The sequence below is a fragment of the Dama dama genome, chromosome 33 (assembly GCF_033118175.1).
Source record: "Dama dama isolate Ldn47 chromosome 33, ASM3311817v1, whole genome shotgun sequence".
In the NCBI taxonomy this organism is placed as follows: domain Eukaryota; kingdom Metazoa; phylum Chordata; class Mammalia; order Artiodactyla; family Cervidae; genus Dama; species Dama dama.
The window spans coordinates 33,663,937-33,682,675 of NC_083713.1; the positions used below are offsets into that span (position 1 = coordinate 33,663,937).

General features: G+C 36.5%; 1 protein-coding gene across 1 annotated transcript in view; it reads right to left on the reverse strand.

The window, feature by feature from the left end:
* SCN2A (sodium voltage-gated channel alpha subunit 2) overlaps positions 1-18,739 on the reverse strand; it is a 285,612-nt gene that overhangs the window by 53,444 nt on the left and 213,429 nt on the right. The window contains exons 5-13 of the mRNA XM_061135553.1: positions 17,481-17,570; positions 16,609-16,737; positions 15,951-16,042; positions 14,797-15,069; positions 9,736-9,799; positions 8,073-8,214; positions 7,725-7,931; positions 5,658-5,945; positions 700-1,047 (exon numbers count right to left, since the gene is read on the reverse strand). Of these exons, the coding sequence (XP_060991536.1) occupies positions 700-1,047; positions 5,658-5,945; positions 7,725-7,931; positions 8,073-8,214; positions 9,736-9,799; positions 14,797-15,069; positions 15,951-16,042; positions 16,609-16,737; positions 17,481-17,570 (1,633 nt within the window). The remainder of the gene's footprint in view (positions 1-699; positions 1,048-5,657; positions 5,946-7,724; positions 7,932-8,072; positions 8,215-9,735; positions 9,800-14,796; positions 15,070-15,950; positions 16,043-16,608; positions 16,738-17,480; positions 17,571-18,739) is intronic.

Sequence of the window (18,739 nt, forward strand, 5' to 3'; positions counted from 1 at the left end):
ATGTTAATTAAAAAAACTCAGGACAGTAATATAAAAATTGAAATCGACTCTAAGTTATAACACATCACTTTACCAGGTACTTCGAGTGGCTTCTTTACCATATAAATGTACAACGGTCATTTGACTGGGTGCCAAAATGTTATAGCACTTTGACTTGCCAAGAGGAAGAACCTTGTTTTGCAGAATTTAGATGCATTTAGTAATACTATCTACTTCAAGTGCAAGTATCAAATACTCCTTTTAAAGGATGAGAAATAACAAGATGCTTAAGATGGGCATTTATATCATTTCTTGCATTTATTTTGCTTATATTAATTAAAAATAATGCATGATAAATTGTTGCTGTGTTTTTGGCAAGTTTGATATGGTGGTAATAATGATGGAGGTCTTCTCATTACGGTCTATGAGATCCAACCTATGTTTTTTTTTGTTGGTTTTTTTTTTCATTTATTTTTATTAGTTGGAGGCTAATTTCTTTACAATATTGTAGTGGGTTTTGTCATACATTTGTTTTTAATTCATTTGTAGAAAAGTCTGAAAGGAACAATTTGACAAAATAAGTTCATAACTTGACTGAACTGACCCTTGGCCTTTGAAGAGTAGGCTCACTAAAACTCATACAGGTGGGAATAGAAAACCACTGCCGCCTGCACCAGCCACACCTCCCTCCCCAAGAGCTGCAGGTTTCACTGGGCTCACCTCTGGTAGGAGCTGCCCAGCAGGAGACGTGAGGGCAGAAGGGCCCCCGACCAGGGAGACCACGCCGTTGCAGTCCACGGCGCTGTGCATCTTCCCGTTCACGGGCAGGATGGGGAGCACCCTGGAGGCGCGGCTGGCCTGGCTGACGTTGCTGTGGCGCCGCTCCCCGTGTCTGTGCGGCACAAACAGAGAGTCTCTTCTGCTGTCGTTGTCCTCAAAGGTGCTGTGTTCATCATCCGCAAAATCATTCTCGGAGCCGATATCCTTGGCTCGGCCTCGGAAGCTGAAAAGGCTCGCCCGACTGTTGCGTCTTGGAGAGAACAGGGAGCCACGGACGCTCAGTAAAGACTATCAACCGCAAGGAAGGAAACAAAAAACCAGATGAACAGAATTAAGTGTTCTGGAAAATATGAGCCAGGACTCATCGCTTCATAGCCGCTGACTTACCTAGGATAAGGCATTGGATGGGTGTGATCAAGGGCTTATATGGTAACTGCTGGTGGCATTCTGGAACTTTCTCCTGGGTTCAGCTCTTTTCTTTTGCTTTCCCTGTTTTCTTCCTTCCTTCATTTTCATCTTCTGAGCTCGGATTTTCTGTCATTTTCTTCTACTTTACCCATGACTTCTGAGAGTCAGAAGTACCCCTGAAGACTTTTTTGTTTCATTTCTGGCACACAGAACTGAAATCTTTACTAAACTCTTATCTCTAGAAACTATTCTTACTTAACAATCCAATGGGGAGCAATTAAGTACACAGCTATATTTAGTTCCTTTGAAGTCAAAACTTCATCAGTAAGAGTGCACTAGTGACCACATGACCACACCCCAATGCAGATCTCCCCACAGAGAAAAATGAAATCAATCTTGCTAGTAGGTCTGTTTAATTATAGTAACAAGGAGCAATTTCTCCCCTTCCCCTTGCATATTTTATAACAGTCCTCATGAATAATTTAAACAGATCAAACTGAAAGACTGTATGATTCATTCCCTGATTTTCACTCTTTTGTCTGTCTCAAGAAATCTGAAGAGCACATTTACAAACACCTGGTTTTCACTAAGTGTCTGGTCACAATCATTTAACAATCTTCTAGATGGCTACGATGTCACTGGCATCATTCAGTTTACTTTGATTCTCAAACACAGTAGCATTGAGCACAATGAATCATTTTCTGTTTACCACTAGTCCACTTTTACAACTTCACTCTAGGGAGCACTTGTTTCTGCTTCTCCAATATCCATTTGTCCTTTGTTGACAGTACCCTGATTATCTCCAAGAAATGCTCTCTGGCAAGACCATGATCCAGGTCTAGCCAATGAGTGTATTCCATACCTCTGGCCATGGAGACTGGTTTAAAAATGGGTAGGGGACTCTGCATGGTCCACTGACAGTCACCAATTTCTTTTGCAATTGAAAGGGGTACATTTTTTATTGAGGTTGCTAAAACCACTGACTATAAGTTCAGAGTCATGGTGGGCATCTTATCACCATGTTGGAGGAATCTGTAGATGTGGAGAGATACTTTGCCCTGGTAACATGTTTTGAGCCCTTGAGTCCAGCTGTGCCCAAAGGTACTCATTGATATTATTTACATGATCTAATTCTCTTTTTTGCTTAAGCTGGCTTAAGTTGGATTTCTATGATTATTAATAAAATACCAACTCATCATTTAAACATTACTAGTTTCATCTTTTTATCTCCAAAGGATTTAAAGCTAACTAAAATTATTATTTTGTACCTATATATATTTTACATTCCCTGACTAATAAGTGTTCATTTAATTTTACTTTCAGCTAAAGAATGATTTTCTCAGTGACACCTATGAACATCTATAAAATGTCTGTCATCTTTAAATACTACCTTATATTATGTGATCTTAGTCATTATTTACAGAAAGAAACACATCTAAGAATACTGATCTATTCTCCCAGAAGAACTTATTTCTTCTTTTCCTATACGCATGTTTTTTCATGCTATTATCAACTTCATTAGTAAGATAACTCATTTCCTTTGTTATTTCCACATGAATATTTTTACAACCTCTCCTACACTATCCAGTTTCTTTCATGTCTCATTTCTCTATTCACAAGGGACTTTGAATTAGATATAAGAACATAATATCTACAGAATTTGTGACCTACTGGTTATCACTACCTCAGAAAGAAAGCCAGACAATAAATGCTTGACAATAGGAAATTAAGTAGAAATTATGTATATGTACCATCTTAGTAACAGTTTATGTTTTTATACTACAAGTTCTGCCCTCAGTTAGTGCCAGCAGATGGTTTGGAGAGAAATGTTATAAAATTAGACACACTGTTTCTCAATGTTCAAAGGTGAATTATGCCACACAAGAGAATAGTTTACATGTGGCAGCTATATGGAAAATGATTGTTCTCCATGTGTTAGCCTCAATGTCCACTGCTTATATTAATTACATAAATCTGTAGCAATCAAATGTCCTGTTACAAATAGAGGATGGATGGACAGTAAGAAAAAAATCTGCCATAATAAGTGGATCTTTGGTTTATCACAAATACAGAGGGAAATAATAACTTTAGAAGGCCAACAGTATCTTATAAATGCTTTAAAAATAAAATATCCAGATTGTCTTGAGCCGTGGTTAGAAATTGCACTCTTGGACTTCCTTCTTTCCCCCATCCCACAGTAACAAGTCTTAAGAAGTCTAAAAAGTATTTCATACAATCCACCTACTCTGAGGAAATTATAATCCAGTGGTAAAAGTATATATTATATATTTTTTCAATATGAAAATAGCAATGGTTACCAATACAATTGCCTATCATGTCCCTATAAAACAATAGTTTTTAATACATGTGGGCCTTGTGCCCTGCAAAACCTAGCAAAAGCTATGGACCCTTTACCACTGTAGCCAGGCTCACTATTTTCAGTATTACTTACAAGGGTCTTGCAAAGTGAAATTAGTATGACTTCAGCATCCCTCCCTTCTTTCCCCTCCTTTTCTCTCTCTCTCTCTTTGTATCTTCATTGCCCTCTCCAGCTTCTCAATTAGTTACTTGATTACTTCTTTTTCAGATAAAAATCTTCAGTTCTATTTTTATACAAATACCACTTCAGAAACAGATATCCATTTGAGCCAGATATTACATGTTGTATAAGTCAGCCATCACCTATGATACCCAGCTAGTTAAGAAGCAGAAGTTTTAAGAAGATGGTATGGGGAAAATGTTACGTCTTTGGACAACATGTACAGAAAAAGGTGGGTAGAACCTAACATTTTCAGACTTAACTATTCTGCCTAGAATTAGTTCTATTGGACTTGAGATAAAGCAACTGGGGTGACTCTTTGTGGTATCTGGTATCTGGTTTACAGTTTCAAATTTTGGTAGTTTTTCCCCAGCTAACTTATTTCCCTTCTTTTCTCCTCTTGTTTCCCTCTTCCCTTCCTTCAAAACAAACAATACTCTAAAAGGGAGATTTGATTTTTTTACATTCACATTTATTGAGATTCAAGTCTCCACTAATGAAAGCATAATGATCATGACAACAACACGAACAAGAGTAGATTCTACTTCAAATTTAATTCAACTGCACTAATCCTTTCATTTAGCATATCTCATAATGTTACCTAGACTTAGAGTGAATCAGGCTGACCTATAAAAATTATATACATATTAAACATAAGGTTATATGAGACTGTGGATACAAAGAACATATATAATCCTAAATATACATATCTTTTAAATGAAATCAAACTGTAAATTTTCTCATCAGCTTCTTAAGACTTTTTAAAAAATATTCTTTCTAGTCAGCCTAATACAGCAGAAAGTTCAAGGGTTTCAGTGTCAGGCCAACTGTGAATGCTACTTCAACCTTTAATAACTATATGACATATAGTTTAATAACTATATGACACGGACAATTATTTAACCTCACTGAGCCTAAAATGTAGTGAAAAGAGTCATATTCAGGGTGTTTAACATTAATTACGGTAGAAGAAGAAGAATGCCAAACACAAAACAGGCGCTCAACAAAGAATACCACCCGTCCCTTTGTCTTCACATCTGCAGATTGGGGATGAGGATGACAATACCCCCTAGGGCTGCCCTGAGTGGCCTCAATAAGTTTATACTGTAAGAAGCAATGCACCAGGTAAGTTTTAGCCATTATCATTGCTGTCGGTGTTCAAATTGTTACTGTTAATTGTATGGATATGAAGTATTTCAGTACCGAAAACCTGTAATTCTTTTGGTAATTTTGAAAACAGTTAATGGTCCTTAATTTCAAAGTTACAGCAGCTGGTGTTGGTAGATAAGCCAGAAGCATCTAGATAACATTTTCTGCATTATATAAGTCAACATATTATTTTCATTCAAGTCTCCTTAAACATGAGACATAGGCAATCAAGTGCAGTTAAACACAATTGTTTATTTAGTATCATAGATCTTCCTCAGTGCGCATCTACCTAAAATTTTTGATGACACTTTTAGAAAAATGATGCTCCGGTTTCTCTTGAAACAAGGACACAAAGAATACATTCCTCATATGAAGTTGGCAGGTGGATGGGAACAACTGCACAGATAGTCTGAGAGAATCCACTCTTCAGTTCTAGGAAGCTGCCACTCAGAAAACCGACAGTTCACTGGGTTCAGGCACCACAGCTATGAAGGGACGGGAACCATCTACTGATTACTCCTTAGGTGGAAAATTGCCCTGAGATGCTTACCAGTCTTTAGGGAAATCTCAAAATCACAAGCCTTCCCAAATGCTCTAAAAATGGTTTCCTGGAATTCCAAAATGTTGTAAAACTCACAAATTCTTTGAGGTGATAACCAAAACTTATTCATCAGTCATTACTATTCTGAAAGTATGGTGTCATCAAGGAGGAAGGCAGTTTTATCTCTAACCAAATTCTGTCATATTTTAAATACATGTGTTTGCTATAACAAATGCAATTGATATAATATAATACGCTTACCTGATGTGGAGAGGAAAACCTCTTTTCATATGTCAGCCTGCTTCCTTCTAAGGAAAACCGGAAACCTTTTCTTCTTATGCTGTCTTCAGATTCAGATTTGTGGACCCCATCTTCCTTTTCTTCTTCTCCAGACTGTTCTTTCTGTTTCTTCTTCTTCCTTCTGTTTTTCAGCTCTTTTTCACTCTTGGAGCTCAACTTTGATGCTACTGAAGAACTCTCTGAGAAAACCCCGATCCCACCAGCACCACTGAAGTCTCTTGATTCAGCCGAAGCTGCTGCAGCTGCTGCCTAGAAGGGTCCAAGGGAAATGGCAGTTGCACATAAACTTTGAAAAACTCTATCCATGTTACTGCTTCACTTATCTTTGGTATCATGAATATGTGATTTTAAAAAATGATTCTCCATCCTAGTATGTATTTTGGAAAACAGCTCATATATTGTCATTGTCGGGCTTCCCAGGTAGTGCTAGTGGTAAAATTTCCACCTGCCCATGTAAGAGACACACAGGTTCAATCCCTGGGTTGGGAAAATTCCCTGGAGGAGGTCATGGCAACCCACTTCAGTATTCTTGCCTGAGAATCCTATGGACAGAGGAGCCTGGCAGGCTACAGTCCATAGAGTCGCAAAGAGACAGACATGAAGCGACTTAGCACACACACATTATCATTAAACCACTTAAAGAATTAAAATTAAGAGAAAAGTGAAAGATCATACATGTGACTTCAAGGAAGATCTTCAAGCCATGGCTTCATACTACACATTCTAATTATCTAGTAAAATGCAAAAGACATTCAAATATCATAAAGACTTTTTTCTATTATTTAAACAATGTCATAAGAAGCAAATAATTTAAGAACTAAAGGTTTCCTATTTTAACCTGATCTAGCACACTTCCACTTGACAATGATTTTTAGTGCCAGTATAAATTATTAAATTTAATTCAGTGAAGAATTTTGTTTTAATAAGCTTTTTTTTCCTCTTTGACTTAAAATGATTATTTCACTAAGAAATGCACAATGAAAACAAATTAGAGACTGTATATAAGAAAATCCTCAATCATGGCAACAGTACAATTATTGGAAAGATAAAGTGCTCAATATTGTTGCTGCTATTACAGTATAATTTTATTTATCTGATCTTTATTACATATTTAGGATACTTAGTGCTAAAAGGGAACTGTACTCTATATTCAGTAAAAACGAATATAGGTGATTGGATTAACAACATTGTCAAGCACATATAATTAGAGAAATTATTTTGAAACTTCAAGTCCAAATTATAAGATTTACAGGGTAGTGGGCACAGAATGTAATGATTTAGCATGTTTATGTACCAGTGTTTTCTTTATGCAATCCACAAACTTGCATTTGAACTCTTCAAATAGAAAATAAATATTAAATAGGATTTTGTCTTTTTTTCCAGACTCTATAAAATAATCTTCTCAGTTTGACCTGGGTTTTCTGACCTTTCCCACCTCTAGTGACACGAAGGAAGAAGCAACCAGAACTGAATTCTGCTTCCCCAGAAGATTAAGAAAATAGTTCAACCAAAGGCATGTAGGTATAACTCCTTTGTGAGCTTGAGTGAATGAAGGGTCACAAGGGAGAAAAAAATGCCAATAAACTCATTATAATTTGCCATGTTTGGATGCCATTACTATAGTTAAGTGATCACGTTAGTGGCTCAGTCATGTCTGACTCTTTGCAACTCTATGCATTGTGGGCTGCCAGGCTCCTCTATCCATGGAATTCTCCAGGCAAGAATACAGGAGTGGGTAGCCATTCCCTTTGCCAGCATTATCTTCCCAACCCAGAGATCAAATCCATGTCTCTGTCATTGCAGGTGGATTCTTTACAGTCTGAGCCACCAGGGAAGCCCAAGTAATCATCAAAATAAAAGAATAAGTCTCTAATTACCAAATAGACTCCCAGCACTTATTAAACATATATGGCATGTTTCTACTATCAGTTATCACTGCTGATTTTGTGTGTTTAAATATCTCTGATCTTGACAGTATGGTCAGAGGATGGAGATAAATACAAAAGGACTCGATGCTTGCTACTATACCTGGGCTTCTTCTTGTTGCTTTTTAAGCTGTTCAAGCATCTGCTGAAATTCAGCTTCTTTCTGTTCAGCCTCTTCCAGCGTTGCCTGATTCTGTTCTTCATAGGCCATGGCCACCACAGCCAGGATCAAATTTATTAGATAGAAGGAGCCCAAGAAAATGACCAGCACAAAAAATATCATGTATGTTTTCCCAGCAGCACGTAGTGTCTGCAAAAATGGAAGAGATATTTTATTAACTTTTATACAGAATGCTACAAGCATGCATTCTCAGTAATAAAGTATTTTATTATAGTTCTCTTGATCTCAGGAGTTCATGCTTCCCAGAAGAATCATTTCATCTGTTCTCACCAGTTGATAAAGGTTTTCCCAGAAGTCTTGAGTCATGAGACGAAATAAGGATAGAAAAGCCCAGCTAAAGGTGTCGAAGCTTGTGTAGCCATAGTTGGGGTTTCGACCAGCCTTCACACAGATGTATCCTTCTGGACACTGGCTGTGATTAGGTGAAAAGAAAGAGGGGACATCCATCACTGCAAGTTGGATGGCTGGCTTTTCTGTTTTTATAGACCCTGATGTCTATTTTATGCAGCACAAGAAAAAGCAGATTGTTCTCACTTTACCCAGTGCTGAGTCCAGGACTAAGAAGACTGATTTACATAACAACAGAATCTGCTAAGTCTATTTGTGGATTTCTCTGTGATTCATGATTGTCATTATTATATTTATCGTGCCTCCCTATAGAAGCAATCATATTATGATTACTATCTTCTGAGATTTGTGAAGATGAACAGAAAAATAAGTCTGCAGGGAAAAATTTGATTTTCACTGAAGATATCTAGAGGCAGAAGTGTGTTGAGTGTGGAGGTAGGAAAGCGGGGTAAGAAAAAGATAGGGAGGGTGCATACCAAGAGGAGTGAATGAGTCTGCAGAGTGAACATTTCACAGTATGACCTTAATGATTAAGCTGACCTGGATTCAACATTGTGCTTGACACTCTGGGCTGTGTGATCTCGGGCAAGTTGCTGGTTTGGAACACATTGTATGTAAGAAAAGGCTAATAACAGAACCTGCCTCCAAACTTACAATCACTGAATAAGACATCATATGTAAAACACTTAGTACAGTACAGAGAAGAGTTAAAATCAGTCTGTTTTACTTATCATTAAGATCTGGAGATAAACGCAGCACAATATCATATGAGCCAAATGCAAAGCTTGTTACCGTTGGGGATTCTGCTACAGGTACTAGTTACTAATGTCCACAATAGCACCTACCTCAGAAGGAACATCAGACTTCCATTTATGATTCTAAAATCTCATAAATACAGAAAGAACTATTTCTATGAATTTTCCTCCTAGCTTTAGCTCCAGGGAAAATGCTTCTTAACAACAAGCATTCACATAATGCCAGTTATGATAATTAAAAGTACTTATTGAATTCTGTAATAGCTATACATTCATTAATCCATTTAATTCTCACAGTCACCTTATAATTTATTCCTACTTATCCCATGGGGAAATCAGGGCAAGGAGAGGTGACATTATATGGTGAGGTTCGGGTTTGAATTCGAGTAAACTCTCGGGTCTATGCTCTTAACGATTTTGCTAAAATATGCTAAACATGTACTCACTACAGATCAGATACTGACATTATCTTCAGATATATTTTATGCCATGGAGACCACATTAGTATATATAGAATATCACACTTATAAAAGAACATGGTTATGAATTCTATTAACTTGAGCTTTTTATGTATATGTATTGTTTTTCTTTCTATTTTCCATTGAACTAATTTGGAAGATTAGCTGTGACCTAGTATGGAAAAATAATTGCTGCATGAGTGTGTGAAGGAGGTGACAATCCACGCTTATCCCAGCTATTTTGAGTCAGCGTGAAGTGGAATTTATGGAGGGCTTTGAATGAGGAGCAAGCGGGGGCAGGGTAGGCGGGAGGTGGCAGGCTAAGGCCTATGGAGCAGTGTGGACTGAGGCTCGACACAAAACAGCACTTACCCTGCATCAGAGCTGTTGCCACAAAGCAGAGCATCATTTTGCCCTTCCAAAAAATAAAAGTGACCTATTTAAAAGAGCAGAGAATAGAGAGAATCATTTTGAAGAACCTTCAAAACACTTCAGCCACTGTGTCTGGTAATAAAGCTTACATTTTTTTAAAAGCATAATAAAACTGATGAAATAATAAATGTGTGTATGAAGTGAAGTGAAGTGAAAGTCACTCGTGTCTGACTCTTTGCGACCCCATGGACTATACAGTCCATGGAATCCTCCAGGTCAGAATACTGGAGTGGGTAGTCTTTCCCTTCTCCAGGGGATCTTCCCAACCCAGGGATCGAACCCAGGTCTCCCGCATTGCAGGCGGATTCTCTACCACCTGAGCCACCAGGGAAGCCCAAATATGTGTAAGGCTAAATGAAAATAATAACTGATACCATACAAATATCACAAACATTTTGATTAAACAAATGTTTAGAAAATCTGTTTAAAAAGAAATGTCTCTAAGATGTAACTATTATAGCATTCCCTATTAGTATTTATTGCAAATATAAACTCAAATCGCTTAAGTAAGTGTTAGTCTCTTAGTCACGTCCAGCTCTTTGCAACCCCATGGACTGTAGCCCGCCAGGCTCCTCTGTCCATGGAATTTTCCAGGCAAGAATACTGGAGTGCTATTCCTTTCTCCAGTGAATCTTTCTAACCCAGTGATCAAACCCAGGTGAGATAATTCAAAAAAGAGTTGCCAAACTGATGTTTTTTACTTGGCACAGAAAGTGAGAGAAAGAAAAGCCTTGCTGCTTCTAAATGCTGCCATGAAAAAACATTTTACTCTACAAATACATTTTGTCTGGACTCAAAATGGATTCAGACATTTTTTTCCCGCCACTTTTAACAGGTTCTTGTGAAAAGTGGGCTTAGGTGTTTGCCCTTTCCATGATGCTATAAATAAGTGTTTTGTTTTGAGTTTTGGCTTGATTATTATCTTTCAAGATAAATTTGTCCCTTTGGAGATAAAGATTTTCGAAGTATACCTAGTTTTTATTCTTAAGGAATACCTTATACATGATGCTAATAAGTTGCAAAGAGTATCTCAGGAAACAGACAAATGCATAAACATACATATTTACATATTCACATACAAAAACACACAGACATAAACACATTAAAACACACACACATATCCCTCACAAATTTTTTTTTAGTTTTCAGAAATACTGAGAGTCTATATTCAAAGAATATCTTACTTTATTACGTGGGTCAATCTGAGTCATAGTTTTATGAAAAAAATTAGATCATTACCTCATAACATATATCAAAAAATAATTCTAAAGATTTAGAAACAAGTCCATTAATATAAAAATATGAAGACTTTCTATACTGGAGAATATATGAGGCTGTTTTATATGTAGAATATTTAGGTGAAAATTTGTATTATCTCTGAATTCAGAGGCATTTATAAACTTAAATATGGGGGGGAACCTACAAATTTGATGACTTGATTGCCTAAAAATCAAGTCATTTAGGCATCAAAAACAATGAGAAGAAAAACAAGCTAGAGAATACATTTGCAAAAAAAAAGACAAAAGGTTAATATACTTGATAAATTATAGAATTCTTATGAATTTCCCAAAATATACTATCATTTCATAGAATAATGAGTAAAAATACCAACAGATAATTCACACTATATAAAATATATTAATTGCTAATGCTACTGATAAACATAAATGCTACCACATTAATAATTAAAAAGAGGATATACTTTTCTCTCTACCATATAGTAACAGTTAATATTAATGGGAATTCAGTAAGATAGACACTGCAATAGGAGTTATATAATTTGATCTCTCGGAATTTGAGACTATGCCTCTCTAGCCATCTTTCATGCAAACATGGGCACATAAAAGACAGAAATGGTATGGACCTAACAGAAGCAGAAGACATTAGGAAGAAGTGACAATACACAAAAGAACTATACAAAAAAAAAGATCTTCATGACCAGATAACCATGATGGTGTGATCACTCATCTAGAGCCAGACATCCTGGAATGCGAAGTCAAGTGGGACTTAGGAAGCATCACTACAAACAAAGCTAGTGGTAAACTATTTCAAATCCTAAAAGGTGATGCTGTTAAAGTGCTGTACTCAATATGCCAGCAAATTTGGAAAACTCAGTAGTGGCCACAGGACAGGAAGTGGTCAGTTTTCATTCCAATCCCAAAGAAAGGCAATGCCAAAGAATGTTCAAACTACCACACAATTGCACTCATCACACACACTAACAATGTAATGCTCAAAATTCTCTAAGCCAGGCTTCAACAGTACATGAATCATGAACTTCCAGATGTTCAAGCTGGTTTTAGAAAAGGCAGAAGAACCAGAGATCAAATTGCCAACATCTGTTCGATCACTGAAAAAGCAAGAGAATACCGGAAAAACATTTACTTCTGCTCTATTGACTATGCCAAAGGCTTTGATTGTGTGGATCACAACAAATGAAAATTTTTAAAGAGATAGGTATACCAGACCACCTGACCTGCCTCCTGAGAAATCTGTATGCAGGTTAAGAAGTAAGATTTAGAACTGAACATGGAACTATAAACTGGTTGTTGCTGGGAAAGGAATATGTCAACACTGCATATTGTCACCCTGTTTACTTAACTTAATGCAGAGTACATCATGCAAAATGCCAGGCTGGATGAAGCACAACTTGGAATCAAGACTGCCAGGAGAAATATCAATAACCTCAGATATGCAGATGACACTATCCTTATGGCAGAAAGAGAAGAACTAAAGATCCTCCTGATGAAAGGGAAAGAGGAGAGTGAAAATTTAGCTTTAAAACTCAACATTCAGAGAATGAAGATCATGGCATCTAGTCCCATCACTTCATGGCAAATAGATGGGGAAACAATGGAAACAGTGACAGACTTTATTTTGGGGGGCTCCACAATCACTGTAGATGGTAATTGCAGCCATGAAATTAAAAGACCCTTGCTCCTTGGAAGAAAAGTTATGACCAAACTAGACAGCATATTAAAAAACAGAGACATTGTTTTGCCAGCAAAGGTCCATCTAGTCAAAGCTATGGTTTTTCCAGTAGTCATGTATGGATGTAAGAGTCAGACTATAAAGAAAGATGAGCACCAAAGAATTGATGCTTTTGAACTGTGATGTTGAAGAAGGCTCTTGAGAGTCCCTTGGACTGCAAGGAGATCCAATGAGTCAATCCTAAAGGAAATCAGTCCCGAATGTTCACTGGAAGGAGTGACGCTGAAGCTGAAACTCCAATACTTTGGCCACCTGAAGTGAAGAACTGACTCATTGGAAAAGATCCTGATGCTGGGAAAGATTGAAGGCATGAGGAGAAGGGGATGACAGAGGATTAGATGGTTGGATGGCATCACATACTCGATGGACATGAGTATGAGCAAGCTGCAGGAGCTGGTGATGGACAGGGAAGCCTGGTGTGCTGCAGTCCATGTGGTCGCAAAGCATCGGACCATCACTGAGTGACTGAACTGAACTGAACTAAGCCTTAGTATGGTCAAAATCTTTGACATTCCAAAATTCTACTAGTATAAATCTATCTGAAAGAAACAATCAGAAATACATCAAAAATTTATGTGCAAAGATTGTCACTATGCTGCCATTATAATATTAATAAATAGGAAAGCCCATAAATAATGAAATCATTTGTTTTATTTATTCACTTACCCAGTGAACCTTAATCTCTCCAGTATAAATCTTCATACCAATACTAACTCTTAAAACATTAATATATTGTGGGAAATGAGAAATTTTCATATAGTTCTAAAAGTCATGAAAGATACCTCAGACTAAGTATCCCTGTGGAATAATGATAATCAAGAGACCAATGGAAGCTGGCTAGTTAATTGTACACAGAGAATGAGGAATTTGGACATTCCAATGACAGAGGGGCTGCCTTCAATAAGAAATTATACTGAAGTATGTGTGTGTGTTTAGTTGCTAAGTCATGTCTGACTCGAGACCCCATGGACTGTAGCCTGCCAGGCTCCTCTGTCCATGGGATTTCCCAGGTAAGAATACTGGAGTGGGTTGCCGTTTTCTTCTCCAGGGGATCTTCCCAACCCAGGGATCAAACCCACATCTCCTTCATTGGAAGGCAGATTCTTTACTGCTAAACTACCAGGGAAGCCCTATACTGAAGTATATCATTACTATGTTTTTAAGTCCATCTCTAAAATAAAATCAAACAATTTTAATACAATGATTGATACCAAAGAGATAAGCTGAAATAAAAATATTATAAATGTAGGTTTTGAGTTTGTACTTTCTCATTAATAAGTGATGCTGGACTAAGGCTGCTAAACTTAACTTTCTGATGAGTACACAAATTCAGATGTCATCTTGATTTTTCTACTCCCAGATACATCATAAGTGCTCAGTACATATATTGAGTCAAATTTCTCAGTCTTCTTAACAATCCATTTCAGTAAAATACACTGAATACTTAAAATTACTGATTTATTTATTAAGATGACTGAAAACTCTTGATCAACGTCTTTCAAATAAATATTTTTGCTTATACAGCATTATATTGTATTGCTTTCAAGACTCGTTGGGGAAAAGAATATGTCTTCAAATGGTACTTTTATCATGTTGATCAAAGGATAAGGAAAAAGGAGTAAGGTATCATTTGATTTCTATATCACATATATTGCATACATGTGTGCTCAGTCGTTTCAGTCATGTCTGACTCTTTGCAACCCCATGGACTGTAGCCTACCAGGCTCCTCTGTCCATGGGATTCTCCAGGCAAGAATACTAGAGTGGGTTGCCATGCTCTCCTCCAGAGGATCTTCCCAACCCAGGAATCAAACCCGTGTCTCCTGCACTGCAGGCAGATTCTCCACCACTGAGCCACCAGGGGACTTCCCATCACATATATTAAGTTATCTTAAACTGGTCTAACTAATTTGGTTCACATCAAAATTGAGACAATTTTCACTATATATACTTTAAAAAATATATATTTAAAGGACTAAATAGCTTAATGGTTAAAAGAGTATATCTTACCTTTATCTTCAATATATTCATCCCAATTAAACATGCTCACTGTCCTATTGAAAGTGGTACCGTTCCCATCCAATGAGTTATTAAAGAAGGAAGTGATGTTTAGTTCAAAGGAAGAATTATCTGGGGGCCATTGCAAACATTTGTTTCGCAGGTTGCCCATAAATAGCTGTAATCCTATTAGTGCAAACACGCTCAGGCAGAACACAGTCAGGATCATTACATCTGAGAGCTTCTTCACCGACTGGATTAGGGCCCCCACGATGGTCTTCAGGCCTACAAATAAAATCAAAGGGAGGAATTTAAATATACTATTCAACAGCTATGTTATAGAGAAAAACATCAGGAGCTTGTCCTGGAAAATAAAGATGTCATGCAGAATGCCAACAATATTAGTTTAATGTTTGTGACTGAATAACACTTTTATGAAAAGCCTGATAGCTGGTGAAAATGAATGAAAGCAGAATTTGTATTTTCATTAGAAAACTGTGAATGGAAACAAACCAAAAGTGTATTTCCAAATACTCCTTAGAGCAAAAGAAATGGTTTTGATATTCATGCTTAAACATCAACCTTGTATAAATACTTTGCTTTTATTTGCAGATGTCTTACTCCCTAACCTCTCACTGGTTTTAGAAAAATCTGTATGAATAAAATAGTAAGAAATCTTGAAGTCACTGAATTATGAGGTTATATATTTGTGAATTCTATCAGCTTGAGAATGGGTTAAAAAAGGAAGACATCTGAAAACTGAGTCCCATGCAGCACTCATGCTATCTCTCGCTCTATTATTTATCTGAAGTTAACATAATTACCAATTTTAGACCTAGCTGGTCAAATTTGCATCAGTTCGAATGCCTCATAGTTTAGCTTCTATGCGGAAAGCTTGATGTTACAGGACGCAAACCATGTAGCCTGTTACTGCAAATGCCTCATGCAAAAACTTGTTAAACTCAAAGGCTGATTTAGAACTGCTCATTTTAAAGAAAACAACTAGTAAAAGCAAAGAATCAAATCCATCCAAAACATGATGTACTGATTCTTGCTTTTTTACAAACATTTGCAATAAGTGAAAAGCAACAAGGCTTACGCACAAAAGCTGTGATTGTACCACTAATGCTGCTGAAGTCAGCCTCGGTGTTTAACCTAGCTCTCACCTGGAATGACTGAAATTGTTTTCAATGCTCGGAGAACTCTGAAGGTTCTCAACGCTGAGACATTGCCCAGGTCCACAAACTCTGTCACATATCTGTAATAGGGAGTTCACACACAAACACAATAACAGAACACAAGAAACAGTTGGAGATATAAGGGGCCTACCACCTTATACCAGTTTCTTCTTACCTGGAATTACAGAAATAGTTTTCAAAGCTCTCAAGACTCTGAAAGTTCGAAGAGCTGAAACATTGCCTAGGTTTACAAATTCTGTTACATACCTGTAGAATTAAATCAGAGTTATTCAAAATTTAGGGAAATCTAAGTTGGTCTTTCAAGACCTTTTCAACTTCAATGAGTGTTGCCATCATATCTCCCAATTAAGAGGAAAATGGCATTGCTGTTGATCATAATCCCTATTACTTGGGAAACATTTTTTTGCTTTATAGCACTAGTTGAAATCAAAGCCATGTAATTTACTATGATAGTCCCTAATTTCTCCCAAGTGCATAATTTGATCAGAAGAAAAAATATCCTAAATTCACAGGATAACCAAGAAACATGCTTGATCTGTTAAGGGAAGCCACCAAGGAGAAATACAGTATAGGCTTCCACTAATGATTTAGTCTTCCTGGACAGAAAATGTATTAAGGTACTTACGCAAAAGTAATGACTGTGAAATCCAACCAATTCCATGGGTCCCGTAGAAATGTGAAATCTTCTAAACAAAAGCCCCTTGCAAGTATTTTTATAAGTGATTCAAAAGTATAAATTCCTGTAAAGGTGTACCTGAGAGAAAATAGCCAAGCCCACGTTAAAGATCCTGAAGGTAATTTACAGGTAAACATATTAAAGGAGAAAAATAACAAATAAAAATTAGAGGGTTCTATATAGGTCTATATTGGTCTTCCCATGATTTAGACCATAGGTAGGGCTTAAGGGAAAAAAAAAGAAACATTACATACTGAAAGACATTCTCATTGACTATATATGAGTATTGTACTTGCTTGCATTAATTAATTTGAAGGCCCAAATAATATGATTCTATACATATTAAATGAAATACACTGGTTTTGTTCTAATTTAAGCAAGTAGTTACTAATACAAAAATAAATGAAGACTTTTTTGTTTAATAAAGTGTGCATCATTAAGAGCCATGAAATATAAACTAATAAATCATAGAAAAGTGATAGCTATGAGGAAAAGAACATACAAACTATGTATAAATTTATCATCAGATACTAGTAATCACTGATGATCTTGAAAAGAGTGTAAAACTCACAAGGAAGATAAAGGGCTATACATATTGGCAGTCAAATCAGTGCAGTAATCTGAGTAAATGCATGAGCCAGTGCAAGCTTTGTACTACAGAAAATCAGTGGTTGAAATAAACTTGAGTCATTGTGTAACTGGTTTAGAGTAGCCAGTACAATTTGCTGAAGAAACTGATGAGGTGTCAAGATGATAGAAGCACAATTCAAAACATAAAGGGACAACAATATTGCAAGATTTTAAAAAAATCTTCTACTTACTCCACATTCTTTGTCCAGTCTGGAGGGTTACTCATGGTCATAAATACACAGTTGGTAAGAATAGTGCACATAATGAGCACATTGAATAAAGTAGAAGAATACAGTCAAGGAAGACAAAGGTCAATGTAAACTTTCACTTTCATACACCATTATGTCTTTTAGCATTTTGAAGTTTAGAACTCTTATGACCCTATGATTTTATTATTGAGCTTGCTTTTTCCATTTCCGTAATTTTAGCAACTCCATACTCAAGTCATGTCAGGCCAAGCCATGAACTACTTTGAGGCTATTTATGTCATTTTGGTATTGAAAAAGATTAAACACAAAAAAATTAGTGCACTGGTAAATAATTCATCAATTTGTTTTTCTTTAATGACTCAATGACTAAAGTGCAAGCTCAGCACGTATGAAGACTGACAAAAATTCAAAAGGAGATTTCAAGTAACAGTAATCCCTCATTATCTGTAGGGGATTAATTCCAGGACCCACAGTAGATACCAGAATCCAAGGACGCTCAGGTTTCAAGGCCCCTCTGTCTCCATGGGTTCTGTCTCCCAGATTCAAACCATGGATCTTAAATACTGTACACCATCTACTATTGGTTGAATCTGTAGATATAGAACCCACAGATATGAAATCCGCAGATGGGGAGAGCCAACTGTAACTGAATGTATTATAATCCATCCTAAGAATAACCTGGTTCGAATATTCTTAATAAAATTCTAAGTGGAGTATATAATACATGTGATTGCTCATTAAATTCCAAACAGTAAAAAAAAAAAAAAAGATGACTGGTGTTAGTATTGGCATTTCATGGGTTTGCAACTGTGGCCAAATTGCTTATTTATTTCCCTAAGCCTTGGTTCATTTTGCTACACTAGGGAAAAAGAAAAACCATTTCATAGGATTGCTGTCAGGATCAAATCAGTTAAAATATATTAAATCTCTTGCAACTTAATGTGCCTTATATGGTAGATAATCAATAGATTACTTTCCTAATTTCCTAAATCATAGAGAACACTACTTACGACAAATATCTGGTTTTTCTCATTCTACCCCACTTTGCCCATGTGTGTAGAGATAGCCAATGCCCTTCACCCTCCTTTGTGTTGAAAAACAGCAACAAAAAAATTCTTTAAGAAAACATTCAGTGGCCAACTATTTGAAATAACTTTCTTTCATAGTTAATAAAAAGCACAAGAGGGATTCAGTTGTAGTTTTGTAAAACAAGAGCTTTATCAAAGTACATTTAGAAAATG